The sequence below is a fragment of the Cynocephalus volans genome, chromosome 7, assembly GCF_027409185.1.
Source record: "Cynocephalus volans isolate mCynVol1 chromosome 7, mCynVol1.pri, whole genome shotgun sequence".
NCBI classification, from domain to species: Eukaryota; Metazoa; Chordata; class Mammalia; order Dermoptera; family Cynocephalidae; genus Cynocephalus; species Cynocephalus volans.
In genome coordinates, this window is record NC_084466.1 from 83,829,874 (window position 1) to 83,847,451 (window position 17,578).

Consider the following 17,578-nt stretch of genomic DNA (forward strand, 5'->3'; position numbering starts at 1 on the left):
TTTCAAACTTCATATTAAAGTTCCATTCACAGTAATACGATAGGCTAGAAAATCACCCTGCTTTTTAAAAAAACTAAAATAACAGAGAAAATATAAAATCAAATTCTATAATTGTTTTAGTCTGTTTTGTGTTGCTATAACAGAAATACCTGAGACTGGGTAATTTATAAAGGAAAGAGGTTTATTTGGCTTACGATTCTGGGACAGCTGCATCTGGCACGAGCCTCAGGCTACTTCTACTCATGGCAGAAAGTGGCAGGCAGCCAGCAGGTACAAGCAGATCACATGGTGAAAGGAAGTAAGAGAGAGAGAGAGAGAAGGTGCCAGGGTCTTTTCAAGCAGTGAGCTCTTGCGGGAACTAATAGAGCGAGAACTCACTCATTAATCCCCCATCCCCCAGGGAGAGCACTAATCCATTTATCAGGGATCCGCCCCCATGACTCAATCAGTTTCCAACACTGCCACATTGGATATCAAATTTCCACGTGAGTTTTGGAGGGGACAACATATCCAAACTCCATCAATAATGTATCAAGTAACAGACAAGATAGTGAGAACTTACAAGTACAAAATATAAAGCAAAGGGTGTGCCTAGAGAAGTAAGCAGGACACCAAAGTTGTGGCTGCAAGAGGGCCATTCCCAAATCAGTAGAATTTAGTCTCTGTTTTGATGCCCTCCCAGGACACAAAGTTCAGGAGTCAAAGTCTAGGGCCCAGCTGAGATGAGGAATCCAATGGGAGACCCTTATTACATAAAACCAGAGCCAGAAGGAAACTCAACTAATCCAGCCCCCAGAACACTGCAGGAAAATTTGCCTTGATATTGAGAAGAGTGGGGGAGGGGAGTGTAACTGCCTGTCTTAGAGATATTTACAACCATCAAAAGTTCATTAGATTTACAGCCTAAATTCATATCACCTATGTGATCCAAAAAACTTCAAGCTGTGAATGTAGTTTAAAGTGGTTGGAATTGTTAGTGCCTAGGAACTTTTTTGTAGCAAACCCAAATTCTTTTTGGTGGAATGTACCTCTATAACAGACCTCAAATAATTCTTACAATTAATTTTCCAAGGAAAATTAAAATGACAATGAAAATAACTAGCACACAATGAAACAATTCTCAAGAGATAATTGGCAGGAACAACATAGTGGCAGTAAGAGTTTTATAATCACCAGGCTTAGTTTGTAAAACAACTATGTTCATTATGTTCAAAGAAATAAAAGACAATGAAAATATTTGCAGTGTATGGGGAAATGATTTTTTAATGATCTAGCAGATATAAGAGCTGAATAGAACTTCTATAAATTAAAATACAAAAATCAAAGTGCAAAAAATCATTGGATGGGTTTAATAAAATAGATACAGTAGAAGAAAGAATTAGAAAACTGGAATTTACTGTGAAAAAAATTATCCAGAAAGGAACACAGAGAGATAAAGATTGTAAATACAAAAGAGAGATTAAGAGAAATGATGGATAGAGTAAAAAAGTCTAACAAATCAAATCACAGTTTTGCAAGAATGTGAGCAGGGAGAGAGAGAGAGAGAGAGACTGGGACTAAGATAATATTTTAATAGATAATGCCTGAGTTTTTTCAGAATGTACAGAAGAAAGCAATCCACAGAATAAAGAAGACCAACAAATTCCAAGAGGGATAAATATAAAGAAAACATATTGAGACACATCATAGTTAACTACAGATTTACTATGACAACACTAAAGACAAAAATGAAGATTTTATAAGTATCCAAAGTAGAAGAAAAGTAAATTATCTCCAGCAGATCAACAATTAAACTGACAGCTGACTTCTCTTGAGCGACAGTGAACATCATGTAACATTGGAATGATATCTTCAACATGCTGAAAGAAAACAACTGCCAATATAAAATTCTTTTGGTGGCTGGTCAGTTATTTCAGTTGGTTAGAGCATGGTGCTGATAACCTCAAGGTCCAGGGTTCTACCCCTGTACTGGCCAATCACAAAAAATAAATAAAACAAATAAATAAAATTATTTTCCTAGGGAAAATATCTTTCAAGAAATAAAGGTGGAGAAGCAAATATTTTCAAGCCACTAACAACAACAACAAAACGAAGACTGAGAGAATTTGCCATGACCCATATTAACACAAATTCTAAAAGTATACTTCAGGATAAGGAAAGTGATCATAGATGAAAGACCTAAGATACAAAAGAAATAAGGATTTTTTTAATGTAAAGATATGATTACATGTAAACAAACATTGCATAAAACAATAATAAAGTTTTGTGAGGTTGGAAAAAAAAGAATTCAAATATATGAGTCAGGAGTGAGATAAAGTGTCCTAGAATCCTGGTATTGTCCTGCAAGAGAGTAGGACTATTGGTTAATTTTATCTTTTAAAAGGTTATGTTTATGTATTTTAATCTCTAGAGTACCTTATAAAATAATAGAAATAGCATATAATTTCCAAGTTAGTAGAAGGGAGAAACGGGATTTTTAAAAGATGTATTTGCCACAGCATGAAAAGAATATCAAATGTCAATGAATATATTTAACAAAATATATGCAAAATATTTATAGAGCATGTTATTAAAGTAGATGGGTAAACAGAACACACACACACACATACAAGAAGACCTAAATACAAAGAAACATGTGCTACAAATGTGGATTAGAAAACTCTATTTTAAAATATTTCAATTCTTCCCAATCTGATCTATAAATTCTACATATTTATACATAAAATATGTATTTATGTATTCTATCTATAAATTCAATGTATTCCCAATCGATACTCTAACAGGCTTGGTGTATGTGAATACTGTGGTGAGGGAAGTTGTGAGTGTGTGTTATGTATGTGGGATAAGCTGATTCTACTGATTTAACATTCTAACATATATAGAAACGTAAAGAGCCAAGAATTGTCTTGAGGAAGAACAAGAAGGCAAGATTTGTTTAAAGGGACATCAAAACTCATCATATATGTATGGTAGTCATTCAGGTGGTGTGTTGCAAGGATAGGCAAATAAGCTACTGGAACAGAATTGAGAGTGCAGAAATATAATCACATATACATGGATATTTGATTTATTAAAAATGTGGCATTGCATATCAGTTGAGGGGAAATGCTCTTTCTAATAAGCGGCACTGTATTATTCCGTTTCTGTTGCTTATAACAGTATACCCAAAACTGGGTAATTTACAAAGAAATGAAATTTATTTCTTACGGTTTTGGAAGCCGGGAAGTCTATGGTCCAGGTGGCATATCTGGTAAAGGTCTTCTTCTTGGTGGTGACTCACCACAGCAATGCAAGGTGTCACATGGCAAGAATGGCCTGGGAAAGAGAGCTAACTTTCTCACTCACTCTCCTTATAATGCCATCAGAACCACACCCATGACCACCTGTCGGGCTGGATCACAGACCCTCTGCCCCGTCCTGTGCAGATCCTGAGTCAGGTAAGCAAAAGAAAAACAGAGCAGCCACTGGCAAAGTGGACATGCTTTATTTTTAGACTTGAGCTCCACTGACCAGCAGTTCAGAGACACTGCCTTCCACACCGAAAAGTACACAAGAGTGGCAACAAGCCAAGGGGTACACGGACATGCATGCACACTAACTCTACTCTTACGTAACTTGTTTACAAAGAATGTGCTGAATCATACCCAGCCGGATATAAGGCAAGAGGCCTGACTAAACTAACTCCACTTTCCTCACACTCCACTCCTTCAGGGTCTCTCACCATACAATCTATGTGCTTGTGATCTTCCACGATGTTCCCTTGGCAAGGACGGCTGACCCCTGCATCCATATAACATCCATACTTATTGTACATCCAATACACCTTGAGGCTTGTCCCTGTAGCTCTGTCCTTTCAACTATTAGCCAAGGAAAACCCACCCATACACATGTCCGGTTAGTAGTCATCATTGGGATTTTCTACAGGAATCCTGCAGCCACACTGGTAGGAAACTTGGTGCATATTCAGCAAGCTGACACATTGACCACACGAACGTATATACGTGTCTAGTCAACTCTGGGCCTGCAGCCAGAATACTGGTCTGGAGCCTTACTAGACCACACAAACAGAAGACCAGTAGCCACATCAACAGCTGTGAAGATATACCTGTAGTTCTCTGACTTTGGCAGTGATCCCACAAGATCCACCTGCCACCATGTTAGGAACATTCTCCACTCAGGTTTTCTGCCTATTGGCATGCAGCACCCAGAGAGCCATCAAGGGTACATCTGTCCATCAGGCGCATTCTTTCTCAGGTTTATGCAGCACCTGGCAAGCCAATGACCACACGGTCTTGCAGGCAGCATGCTGCATTCTCCAATGTAGCCACCCAGCTACATCAGTCACTGGGGCTCTGTCCAGCCATCTTACCTTAGTCAGTGCATCAGCTTCATCATTGCCTGGACTGGCTAAGGGGGAATGTCCTGTGACATGGAAAAAACTTACTTCCTTTCCATGTCCGAATTCCCATAACTCTTGCCACATGGCTTGTCCCCACAGAGGTCGGTGGCCTACCATCCACCAATTGATTGCTCATATTTCCAAATAGATATACAAAGGGTAAGATCCCTATATACAGCCCACTCACATTGTTCCAAACGACCTAGCAGCATTGGACCCGCCTTGGTTAAATCTGCAAGAGAATCAGAGGTTAGTAAGACATCATCTATGTAATGAAACATTGTAACCATGCTGGGCCTAGTCCACTTGGCTAGGTCTCCAGCCACTAAACCATGACAGATGGTTGGGCTATGAGGGTAGCCTTGGAGTAACATCTGAAAAGTCCAGTGCCTTCCCTCCCAGGTGAAGGCAAATTGATCTTGGCTATCAGCTGAGATTGGGATAGAGGAAAAAGCATTAGCAAGGTCCAGCACATAATGATAGGTTCCCAGCTGAGTCGTCAACTGATCCATCAAGTCGTGAACCGAAGGCACAGCCACGTGCAAAGGAGGCACTACTTTGTTCAGTTCCCGATAGTCCACAGTCACCCTCCAAGTGCCATCAGGTTTTTTCACTGGCCATGCCAGGGTGTTAAAGGGACTGTGTGTGGGATGAACGATGCTGACCTTTTCTAGCTCCAATATAGTGGCACCTACCTCTGCGTGTCCTCCAGATAGGCGATACTGTTTCACATTGACTACACATCTTGGCTTGAATAATACTTGTGGGTCATGTTTAGCATGTCCCCGTAACACAGGCTTCACTGTCCATATCTGCAGCTAGAATTCTCCAACTGTCACTTGCAGATGTAACCCATAAAGTATCTCTATGCCCAAAATATATTCAGCTACAGGAGATACATACACAGTATATACACGAGGGGACAACTGTCCAGTGCTCAGTGGCAGAGACACAGCTTTGATTGCAATAGTCTGTCCTCCATAGCCATGAACACTCACTGTGGCCCCTGGAAACTTATCTGGGTTGCCATGTATCAGGCTACATTCTGCACGGTGTCCACCAACGCTAACACACACTGCACATTTATCCCTGACCAATGTATTACCAGTTCAACATGAGGCCTCCGGTCCTCATCTGCCTCCCAAAGACGAGCACCTCGGCCTGGTCCCTAGCCAAAAGAGAACAGTCCATCCGCCTCTGCAGAAGTAACCAAAAAATCTTTTAAATTCACTGGACATACCTTGCCACCTGTTTCCAGACGTTTAGTGTTCAGGGTGCTGTCCAGGGCCCGACTGTTGCCACAAGGCAAACAGGACTGCTTTGGTTGCCGGTCGATTTTCTCCCTATCAGCTCCTGCCGTAAGCAAGTCCAACCACATCTGCATGTGGCTGGTCTTGCTCAGTCCCTTCAGGGTAAAGTCCCGAGCATTTCTTGGGGGCTTAGTCTTTGCCACCTTTCAAACCCCTTTGTTTGTCCCCTCCTCTCTGCCTCACCCAGACTGGCCATCATGGTCATCACTGCGTGTATGGGACAACCAAGTATGGGGCCAATACAGCCACCAGCGACCCAAAGGACATCGATGGAACATTCTGTGGCACTACGTCCCTCATGCTGCCTGTGAAGTGCTCATTGTCTGGGCCTCGGGTGTTCACATTAAACATGGCCTGCCGCATTCCCAGCTCCCAAATCACTTGGACCAGCTCAGCATACGTTTGCCACTCACTCACAGTTTTGGGCAGGTCTCAGGTGCTCGTCCACACAGTCAGGACAGCTGCATTCACCCACTCTGTCAAGGAGTGGTTGTCCTGTCCCGGTGCGTATCTGCAGCTGTTCTGTGACCGCTGCCACAGGGATGGGTGCGTGGTGATGGAAGCCAGCCTTTCCATCTCCTCACCACAGCACATCACACCATCTACCCCTAAGTCCCACAGCCACAGAAGCCAAGCAGCTAGGGGTTCACCCCGTTTCTGCTGAAACTGTTTCTCCAAGTCCACCAACTCAGCTTGAGTGTAGGGGACATAAGAAGTAAATTGGGTCACTTGTGGGTTGCCTACCATTTGTCCACCTTGTCCTATGGGCTGCTCATGTTTCAGTTTCTGATGCACAACAGGTCATGCCAGGGGACGCAAAGTCTCTCCCAACTCACCATCGAGTTTGTCATTGTCCCCAGTGTTGGAAGCAGGAGTTACCTGTTGCAGTACTTCAGCCTCCAGAACAAGTATCCGCGCATCCAACAAGTCTGCTTTCTGCTGCAAATTTTGAAGCCATGTCACTTGATGGAGTGCCTGGCCCATGTTGACTCATAGTACAGTGAGCAACAGCCAGACCCCGGCCAACAGGAAAGCAGCTGCCGTATACCACACATTCAAGGGTAGCCACGTTTCCTCCCCCTCCCAAGGGGCCAGTGGCTGCCTTACCTGCTTGGAATCCTGATGACACCACCCATTTGAATGAATCAATCTATTCACAAGGTCATGATCCTCAAGATTCAATCATCTCTTAAAGGCCCCGCCTTTCACTACCATATTGGGAGTTAAGTTCCAACATGAGTTTGTGGGGACATTCAAACCACTGCAGATGCTGAGGCAATTCCATATCTATATGTGCGGAAAAAAATGAAATTTGATTCGTACCCCACACTATGCATTTCCATTTTGATTAAAGACCCAAATGTGAAAAGCATCAGAATAAAACTTTTGGAGAATATGTGAGAATATCCTCATGACTTTATTGTAGAGAAGAATATTTAAAACAGGACATAAAAAATTTGGGGGATAGTAAATTGAATTATATTTAAGTTGTAAATTTCTATTCCTCAAAAAACAAGCAAACAAACAAAAAAGCCAGTAAGGCAATAAAAAGGTAAGCCACAAGGTATAAGGCATTTTTAATACATATAAAGTATTAGTATTCAGAATATATAAAGAATTCCTACAAATAAATTAGAAAAAGATAGAGACTCAGTAAAAAAAAAAATAGATAAAACATTTGAACAGAGACTTTACAAAAGAGGATATCCAAAAGTCCAATAAATATATTAAGAAGTATTTAACTTTGTTATTAATCAGGAAAATGAAAAACTCTGACAGTAACAAGTATTGCCAAGAATATGTAACAACATGGACTCAGACATTGCTGGTGGGAGTGCGAATTGTTACAATGCCTTTGGAAAACAGTTTATCATTATATAATAAAGATGAACATGCACATAGCCTATGAATCATCAGCCCACTCCTAAACATGTACTCTAGAAATCCTAAGTATATATTAGCAACAGGATACATGTGTAAGAATGTCTTACACAAGAATGTTTTGGCTACTTATCATAGCCAAAAACTAGAAACAACTAAATACTGATAGTAGAATGGATAAATAAATTGTCATATATTGATAAAATGAAATACTATGCAGCAATAAAAATGAAAGATCTTCAGTTACATGTAACAACAGAGATAAACCTCATAAACATAACTTTGGGCAAAAAACACAGATACAAAACAAAACATATAGTATGAGTCTATTTACATCATAGTCTCAAAACAGGCAGAACTTAAGGATGGAAATGTAGGTGCTAAAATTATAAAGAAAAATAAAGAATGTATCATGGTTACTTTGGTTGGAAAGAGGATTCTGTGATTAGTAGGGAGTATAAGGGAACTCCAAAGGTGCTTGCAGCATTTGGTCTCTTGATTTGCTTGGTTACACGTGTTAACAGAATTTCAATGCATTTTAAAAATTAAATCCACATTTAATGTTTCCATTAATATTCTTAAATAAATACTATTCACTGTTGATCCAAATAAAGTATTCTATTTAAATTTCTTTTTTTTTGCATTCAGTTATTGGTTTTTGCTTTTGTTTTTTTCCCAGATCAGTTGCCTCTGAATTACTTTCTTGGTCTTTTTTAATTCTCGAACTAGATACTCTCGTACTAGATCTAATAATTGCCATGGTTAGATCTGACAGATAACTGCTCAGTTCCATTGATTTTTCTTGAGATATCTCTTTAGAGGTCTCCAGGTATTTCTAGGAGCCTTTCCCCCTCTTGCACCTGTTGTTCTCTGGGCCTACTGAATTAATAATATCCTGGGACTTCCCTCACCATTGGCCTGGAAAATGCCTTGGTTATTCTTTTGTGTTGAATTTCTAGATCCTATGTTTTATCCTTCTTGATTTACTTATTTTGTACTGTTATATATTTCCTGAGAAAGAGTTAATGGAATGCAAATCCCTGATGGACAGTCTGGCTATGTCTAGAATTTTGGGCTAGGGATAGTCTTCTCCTGGGATGTTGAATGTTCTCAGAGACATGTTCTAACTTCCAATGCTGCTGTTCAGAAATCCAATGTCATTCGGATTTCTCTTTACGTGTCTCCTCTACTTTCTCTGGAAGATTTTTGGATCTCTTCATTCCCAGTGCTCTGAAATTTCAACAAAATGAACCTTAGCTTTCTCCTTTATTTTTTCATCCAGTGTCTTACATTCTTCAACCTGAAAATATATGTCCTTCAATTCTGGGAAATTTTCTTGCATTATTTCTGTGATAATTCCTCTTTCTTCCTTTTTCACCCTTCCTTCCTTCCTTCCTTCTTTCCTTCCTTCCTTCTTTCCTTTCCCCCCTCCTTCCCTCTCTCATTTCCTCATGCTTTTTCCTTTCTATTTCCCTCCCTTCTTTTCTCCTTTTTTTTAATCAGTGAAAACTGGTCTAATTCCCTAATTTTATTACTCTTTCACTCCTGTTCTCTAGATATTTGCTCTTCTAACATACCTTCTAGGAAATTACTACAACTTTATATTCCATTTTTTCTAATATTTTTAATTGCTATAATTACATTTTTTAATTCTGAGTTTTTAAATTTTAAATAGACTTGTTTATAAAGTTTTAGATGTACAGAATAATTGAGAAGATAAGACAGAATCCATACCCAGTTTACCCTAATAGTATCATACTTTAGTATGATACATTCATTACAATTAATTAACCAATATGAATACATTGTCATGAGCTAAAGTTCATACATTATTCAGATTTCCTTAGGTTTTATCTAATGTCCTTTTTCTGCTTCACGATATCATCCAGGATACCACCTTACATTTAGTCTTCATGTCTCTGTGCCAATTTTGAGATTATTTTGGCTGTGCCGATTGCTGAGATTTTTTTTTAATGACCTTGACAGTTTTGTAGAATACTGGTCATATATTTGGCAGAAGGCCCATCTATTGAAATTCATCTAATGTTTTTCTCATGGTAGACTGGGATTAATGGTTTTGGGGAGGAAGAACATAGAGATAAAGCACCATTTTTATCACATCATATCAAGGGTACATACTTTGGTTAATTTTGTTTTTTGTGTGCATATTTATAATTTCCTTTACCAGACAAGTTCTAGGGTCACCTAGATTTTGCCTTATATGTACCTACAAAATGGTGATGTGACTAGTTATTGATGGCTTTCATCAAATATCATTTTCTTAATTGACCATGCATCTAAAGATGAAGAGTTTTTTTGAATCAAAAGGTAACAAATAAACCAAAAGCATCAAATAAATGATCATTATGGTTTTAGATAATGAGGAATCAGTCTTCTACATTTATTTCTCCCTAATGCTTAATGTTTATTCTTACACTATTTTTTAAAAATTACCCTATAAAATACAGAATATATGTCTGATATTCTGTCATCTGAGAAAACATTTTACACTTAAAAATCACATATTGATGCTTTTATAATTATGTTTACTGCTTGCCTGCTATATTATAAAAGCAATCATATTCCCTAATCTCTGTGTTTCTTGAAAAAATATAAATCATTAAAAGAGAAAAATTATTTCACTGGCTTCATTTCTCAGTTTTTATTTTTAGGTGTTTTATGGCAGAAGGTAAAGTCTATGATTAGAATTCTCTCTGGAATCAAAGATATTTGAATTTAAATCTCATATCTGTCACTTACTAGCTGTGTGAATTCACTCTAATCATTTGATTTCTGTAATTTTTGATTTTCTTATCTGTAAATAGTGATACTTATCATCTTCTTTATTATTTGTCCAGGTTAAATGAAATAATGAACAAAAGTACTTAGCATAGTAGCTGGCCTAAATATGCTCAATAAATATTCATTGTATACGTGGGTGTTAAGAGAATGAATCCTGGAGTTCACAGAGATATCTGGACACCTGCTGATCCTTATTCTAATCCTTTACCACCAAGCTCAGATATTTATTTGGATCAGACTATATTCATCTGGGGAGATTGAGTGAAGAATGAAACTTGTCTGAGTGCATTGTAGACTACATTCAAGCGATAACTTTATATATGCTATAATCCTGCCATTGAGGAGGGGCACCTGGTCTAGTAAAGTACATACATCCAGGTTAGCCTCATGCTGAGCCAGAGGGAGACATATTATTATATTTCCAGAAGGTTGATGTGATCTTCTCTCTTTTGGGATTTGGGGATTTGGAGGCTTTTTCCTTGTGCTGTCTTAAAATTACTTGTCATTTTTTCTAAGTGTCCTTCTCTCTGAATTCTTTAAATAAGTAAATCTTGATGATCTACCCAGGTGATATCTGTGCCTGGTCTTTCTGACCATTTGTCCCTGCTGTTGACAGTGGCCCATACAGCAGTCAGCTATGCTCTATTCTATATAACCACTTTATTGCACACTGGGTTCTGTGGAGTGCAAGCAGAGAGTGTTTTTCATTTTCTCCACGACTACCCTTCAAGCCTGCTTTGTTGGCTCTTCCTTCACTTCTTCCTAACAGGAGCTTGAGCAGAGCCCAGAGAAGTACTGGTCACTCTTGGCTTTTAGAATAATCTAATTTTTAGGAGTCAAAGAGTCCAGTCTAATGTAAATCAAAATGTACCCTTGTCTCCAATTCAAAGCTTCTCCCTAAACTGCCCCAGGTTTGAAAACAGCAGGGATGGAGTTGGGATCAGGGTGAGGCAATCAGTCTTGGCAGCCTTGATCCACTTCCTCCCCACTTGCTGGCTGGCTTCTGCTTTTGCTCCCTGAAGAGTGTCTTGCTTGACTAGTCATATTATCATCTGGCATCACTGGTTTTTGTGTGGCAAATGCCTGAATGCCCCCTCTTCCTGCCTCGGGCCACTTGGTCAATTAATTAGCCCTTCCTCCAACCTCCAGGACCTCCAGATAATCTCAGTTCCCTGAAGTAGGTGCAACCCTCTCCATTTCTTATGATCTGGCCCCTGGTTTCTGATATACTCGAGGATTGGCTATTCCTCTTTATCTAGCTTCCCCTGAAACTTTTCTGTATCTGTACAATAACTCTGTCTTGCCACACCTTTCCCACATATATAGACATCTGTGATGAACTACTTTGAGAATATATCTATTCTTTGCAACCAAAAAAGGCCTAATTAGGTTATGGGGAAACTGATCAGAGCTAAGGGAATTGGACAGGCTTGAGGGAAATTTTATCCATGCAATGGAAAAGACATGTATTTGTTCCTGCTCCATAGTGGAGGACATCTATCTAGTGATCAGAATATGTGCATCCGTCAGGCACAGTGACTTGTTTCCTTGAAAGCTGACAGCAATAAACACACAAAAATCCTTTCTCTCTGGCTCCCTTTTTTTTGAGACTAGATATTAACTACTGCCTTGTTTCAAGACAATTAGATAATTGGTTGTTATCGTTTCATTGTTTTGTTATACTCCAGTCCTATAGATATTCTGGACCTTGGTCAGTCTTGGAAATTCCCTAGGTTTCTTCAGGAACACATGTAAAATTCATCTTTTAGGGTGGACTCCCATTAAAGATGTATAGTAAATGTAGCTATGCATAGCAGAGACCCAACTCTGATGGCCTAAACAACATAGAAGTTGATTTTTTATCATTAAAAAAAAAAAAAAACGGGCTGGCCAGTTAGTTCAGTTGGTTAGAGCATGGTGTTATAGCACCAAGGTCAAGGGTTTGAATCCCCATACCAGTCAGCTGCCAAAAAAATTAATAAAAAAAAAAATAAAAGAAATCTGAAGATAGGCAGGCTAGGGTTGGTAAGGTGGTTCTGTAGTAAAACCATCAGAGATCTAAGCTCATACTATTTTTCTGCTATGCCTTTCTTAGCATATGACTTCTCTTTTTAAGGTCATTCATGGCCCAAGATGGCTGCTGGAGATCCAGCCATTATGTCTAAGTTCCATGCAGAAAGAAGGAAGAAGGAGAAAGGCAAAAAAAGAATGTATGTTCCCCTCCAAATGAGTCATTCTAGACTCATCTCATGTCTTCTGCCCATCTCTACCTGTTTAACTGGTTAGTGTGCCACTTTGAACACAAATGGGGTTTTAAGGGAAGAATTAAATTTTGGGGGCAACAACATGACTATCCTTATTTATGTAATGTTGACATTGCCTAGTTTTTTTTCCTAATCTTACCTTCATACATTATCATTATGAAATCATAAAAGCAACTTTTTCAGGTCCCATCCATACCAATAGGAAGGACATATTTAAAAATAAATGACTCTACTTTGAATTAAATACATTTACCTTTATAGAAAACTCCTTATATTGCTTTTATTTTTCTCTTTTCTTGGGTGATGGGTGAAAACTTTATAAGGCATTTTGCTGTTACTAATTTTGTGTTGGTATTCTTCGAAAGTTTTGAGAACACACTAGGGAATTAAAAGATACAGGGAGCAGCCTTCTATCTTCCCACAAAAATCATCTGGATCCTTTTTTTCTCTTTATTTTTCAGTCAAAAGAAAGTACCCTAGATTTTACACTGACAGTCTTATTATTGACCATCCTATAGCTATCACTGAAGATAGCATTCTCCAGATTATGGAAGCTTTAAAACCTACAATAATCTTATCTTTTCTTTCTATTCAGTAACTGATTTTTTTCTTTATATTATACTTCAAATATGTCCTTTTTCTTTTTTGTTTTATCATTCCTGCTGCGACCCCCCCCCAACTTTAAGAAATGCTATTTATTTATTTTTAATAATACAAATACAGAGGTATTGTACTACTCTGCTTGGGCTGCTATTACAATATACCATCGACTGGGGTGGCTATTACAACAGACATGTATTTCTCACACTTCTGGCGAGGAAGTCCAAGATCGAGGAGCCATTAGATTGGGTTCCTGGTGAGGGCCAGCCCTCTTCCCGGCTTTCAGAAGGTCCTTTTTCGCTGTGTCCTCAAATGCAAGCTCTTTAGTGTCTCTTCTTATAATGGCACTAATAATGGGGACCCACCCTTAGGATTCATGTAAATTTAATTACCTCCCAAAGGCTCCATTTCTAAAAACCATCACAAGGTCGGGGTGGGGAGATAGGGCTTCAACATGTGAACTGGGAGGAAAGGGGCATAATTCAGTCCCTAGTATGTGGGAATGCCCAAGCTCAACGCAGGAGAAAGTGTTCAGTTAAGGGGAACCATGAGATGTGAGGTTAGAAGGATTGGTCATATGGAGGACATTGAACGTCAGACGAAGGATCCCCTGGGCTTTTTGATAAAGGCGGTGTCGTGGTGAGAACTATGTTTTAGGAGAACAAACCCAGGGAGTGCTTAAGGAACGGATTTTATTGAAAGAGACCACAGGAAAGGAGGGAAATATTGGGGAGAGTAAGGTAACAATCCCTGATTGTTAAATAAAAACTCCTGTTATGACGGCAGCTCTCAAATACACCACCGCCGGGAAGCCCTTCCCGATGCTTCCGCCAGAGGGGTTCTCTTCGTTAAGCCCACATTTCTCTTATGTTGCTTACAGAACCCTTACACGCCTTATTTTGCACGTTTCTGTACTTTTCTCACGACGTGGGACGGAAGCGTGAGTTATTATCAATTGATTTCCGAACCGTCAGGAAGCAGACACGCTCTCCCTCTTCGAGGGTGGGGCGGCAGCCAACGAAAGCCAGAAGCCGCCTCCTTTTCTGCACTCCCACCTTACTGATGCTCACTAAGACCTTCCCCAACTCTGGGATTCTGCGAATCCTTTTTGGCAGGATTAGCAATCATTGAGATTCATCAGCCATAAATACATACTACGTCAGCATAGATACCAAGATAGAAGAACTCAAAAAAACAAAGAAAGACGTGTGTGTGTGTTTAAACTCTGGGCGCCTACCCCTTTAAGAGAACAGGCGGTGCCTTCCATCCCGGGGTGCCTTGCACGGCGCGCCGGCCTCACCTCCGTCCCAGGGTTCACTGCGCGGCGGTCTCGCTTCCGAGGGGCTACATGCGCGCGGTGAGCGTCAGACGTGTTTTTGCGTGCTTGCTCCACCCCTTTCAGCCATGTCTTCGGAGTTGCTGGGGCTTGAAGTTCCCGCCAGGTGAGGGCTGGGCCAGAGCTATGCTGCCCGGCCCGCCTTGTCTTTGAGGCGAGAAGAGCGTCCCAGACCCCTTTCAGCTTGCTGACGGCGTCGACCCCTGAGCAGCTATGTCCACGGGCTTCTCCTTCGGGTCCGGAACGCTGGGCTCCACCACCGTGGCCGCCAGCGGCAGCGGCACAGGCGGCGGTTTCTCCTTCGGAACAGGGGCGTCTAGGTAATCACATTTCCTCATTTTCTTGGGCCGAGTCCTCTCCCGTGAGGCTCCCTGGTACCTCCTGGTCCCTCTTCCCGCTGGCTTTCTTCCTGGTGGGCCTTGAGAGAAGCACTTGCCGAGCCGCCAGCGTCGTGGGCCTCCCTCTCATCGCCGTGGCCGGGCCCTGGCTTGGTGGGGAGGAGGGCGGATGGTCTCTGTACTGTGAAGTCTCCAGAATCCACGTATGGGTTCAGGCATTGTGCCTACTTGGTGGGGTCTGACTGCGTGAGGGGCGGCGGTTTCACTCCTGAGCCTTAGCGATGCTTCAGTCTCAGGCATAGAATGAATGTTGAACGAATGAATGAAATTATAGCTTATTGTGGGTTTTAGAAAGGGCCAGTTATTAATAGAAAATGCCGAGGAGAGCAGTTAAAAATTCCTTCCTTAATAATTCAAATTCCATTGCAGTGTTTACAATTTTGGATATTACGGTGCTTTAATGATTTCGTAGTTATTTTAAACGAACTTTTGAAGCCTTTATGCCACATAGGACCCTATCTATTTTTTAAAAAATATTTTTTACATCATTTATTGGTGGTAATTTTGTGCAGTATGTGCAGATTAACGTATCCTAGGTAAGAATGTAGTGTTGTAATGGCTCACATTCTTTTACTTAAATTGCAAAATGTAGGTAGCATATTCATCGTTTTCGTGCAATCTACTAGTTCTGGTGCCGACAAAAATGTAACTAGCAGAGGTCCAGAAAGGGACAAAATAGTGAGAGATCATTTTAATGAAAGATTTAATCTGCAGAACTCAATCTTTTGAAGGTAAAGATGAAGGAGTTCATAAAATCAAGAAGTATGCACACTATCTACAAGATGTCTCCTGAAGCTTAAAGGATGTGGTTGTGGATTAAAAAGGCAAATGTACCTTTAGCATTTTTGAGCATGGGGTACAGAAGCCTTCTGGATTTGGATGTGACTGAGGAAAGAAACCAAGGCTAGGCATGAAATGAGAGGTTTGAGTTGATAGTCACCTTGGGAATTTTTCCATCTTGCTGTAAAATGTTAACAAATTATTTGTAGCCTGCCTCTATTCATTGGGCAGTTTATTTCAAAGGGTTATTTGCCTCATCTCAGATCTTCAATGAAATTTTATGTGTAATTGTGTATTTATTCCACTGTGGGAACAGAGAATACCTGTTTAGTGTTATACTTTAGACTGGTGTCTGTTTTGTTAATACATCTGTGCCACAAACTCTCCTTTATCTTTTAAAAATGTTATTGCTTTAAATTATGATTTATTTTGACTGTGGAATAAATACATGAACGAAAAAAAGGTGGGGAGGGAGGGGAGGAACCACAAACCACTTAGTTAAGTCAGAAATCTGGGAGTTTTCCTCTATAGTTCCTTCTTTCTTACTCTATGCAATCAGCAAGTCCTGATCATTTTACTTCTGCAGTTCTCAGTTGTTTTCATTTCAAGGGCCACCACCCTGCTCCAAACTATTGTCATTCGTGAAACAAATATTTATTAGACAGATCCTTAAGTGTTAGGCTGTAGGTAAAATAAATAAGAGCCCTGTTCTCTGATGAAAGTACTTATGATTCCTGTCAGGTTTTCAACTAGTCGTCTTTTGTTAGGTGAGCATTTCTCCCATCAGCTCCTGCTGAGATTAATGTCATGGAATCCTAATTGCTATTCCAAAATCTGCTTTTACGTAGATCTTTTTTGCCATATTGTAGCCAGAGTGATTTCTTTTTAAATTACCATTGCTTCTATTTCAATCATTTTCCACTGTACTTAGAATGAAGTGAAAAAAAAACAAAAACAAAAACAAAAAAATCCTACCATGGTCTGCAAGGCCCAGAATAATCTGGAACCTCTCCAGACTCATCTTGAGCCATTTTTTCATTTCAGTGATCCAGACCTACTGTAAAAATAAATAAATAAACAGCATTTACATTACCACCCAATAGGTGCAAAGAAATAACTGAAAGTTTCAGAAAGAGATACTTACCCTTACTTCATGGGATGTACTTTGATGTTTTCTGTTCTATTCCATTTAATTTTTTTTAAATGCTGCTTGTGACTTGCTAAATTAATATTATACTCCTCTAATTTCCTGATCTTAGTTTGAAAAACACTGCCCTAGCAAAAAGGCCTTTTCTCAGTTCCTCGGGGGTCTTGGCCAAATCCTTCCCGTTTTAGGGCGATCCCTTCTGCTTGGAATGCCCCTCCCTACTACCCCGTGTACTTGCTAATGCGTACTTATCTTTGGAGACTCAAATGGTCTTTTTTCCAGAGAGGGCTTTTCCGACCTCAGTCAGGGGAGATTTCCAGTCAGTTTAGGGGAGATTTCCATTCTCATAGTACCCTCTGTACTTGTAGTACTTACCACAATTGTGGTCAGTTCATAATGTTTATTGTATACTTGTTTGTTGTCTGATCCCAGCACTAGAATGTAAGCTTCATGATGGGAGAGACTTTTTCATACTGTTTTTCCAATAGACACAGTACCTGGAGCTCAGTACATATTAGTTGAATGAATGAATGAGTGATTAATATTTGTGTCTTTCAATGACTGGAAACTTCCTGAGGGCAGGCTCTGAGTCTTATTTACCGCTCCATCCTTAGCCCCAGGACAGTGCCTGGCATAGAAAAAGGACTTTAATAATACTTGT

General features: G+C 39.9%; 1 protein-coding gene across 1 annotated transcript in view; it reads left to right on the forward strand.

Moving 5' to 3' along the window:
* The first annotated feature begins 14,662 nt into the window (after window positions 1-14,662).
* The window catches only part of NUP58 (nucleoporin 58), a 32,823-nt gene continuing 29,907 nt past the window's right edge, over window positions 14,663-17,578 (forward strand). The window contains exon 1 of the mRNA XM_063102103.1: window positions 14,663-14,912. Coding sequence (XP_062958173.1) covers window positions 14,806-14,912 — 107 coding nt within the window. The 5' untranslated portion in view covers window positions 14,663-14,805. The remainder of the gene's footprint in view (window positions 14,913-17,578) is intronic.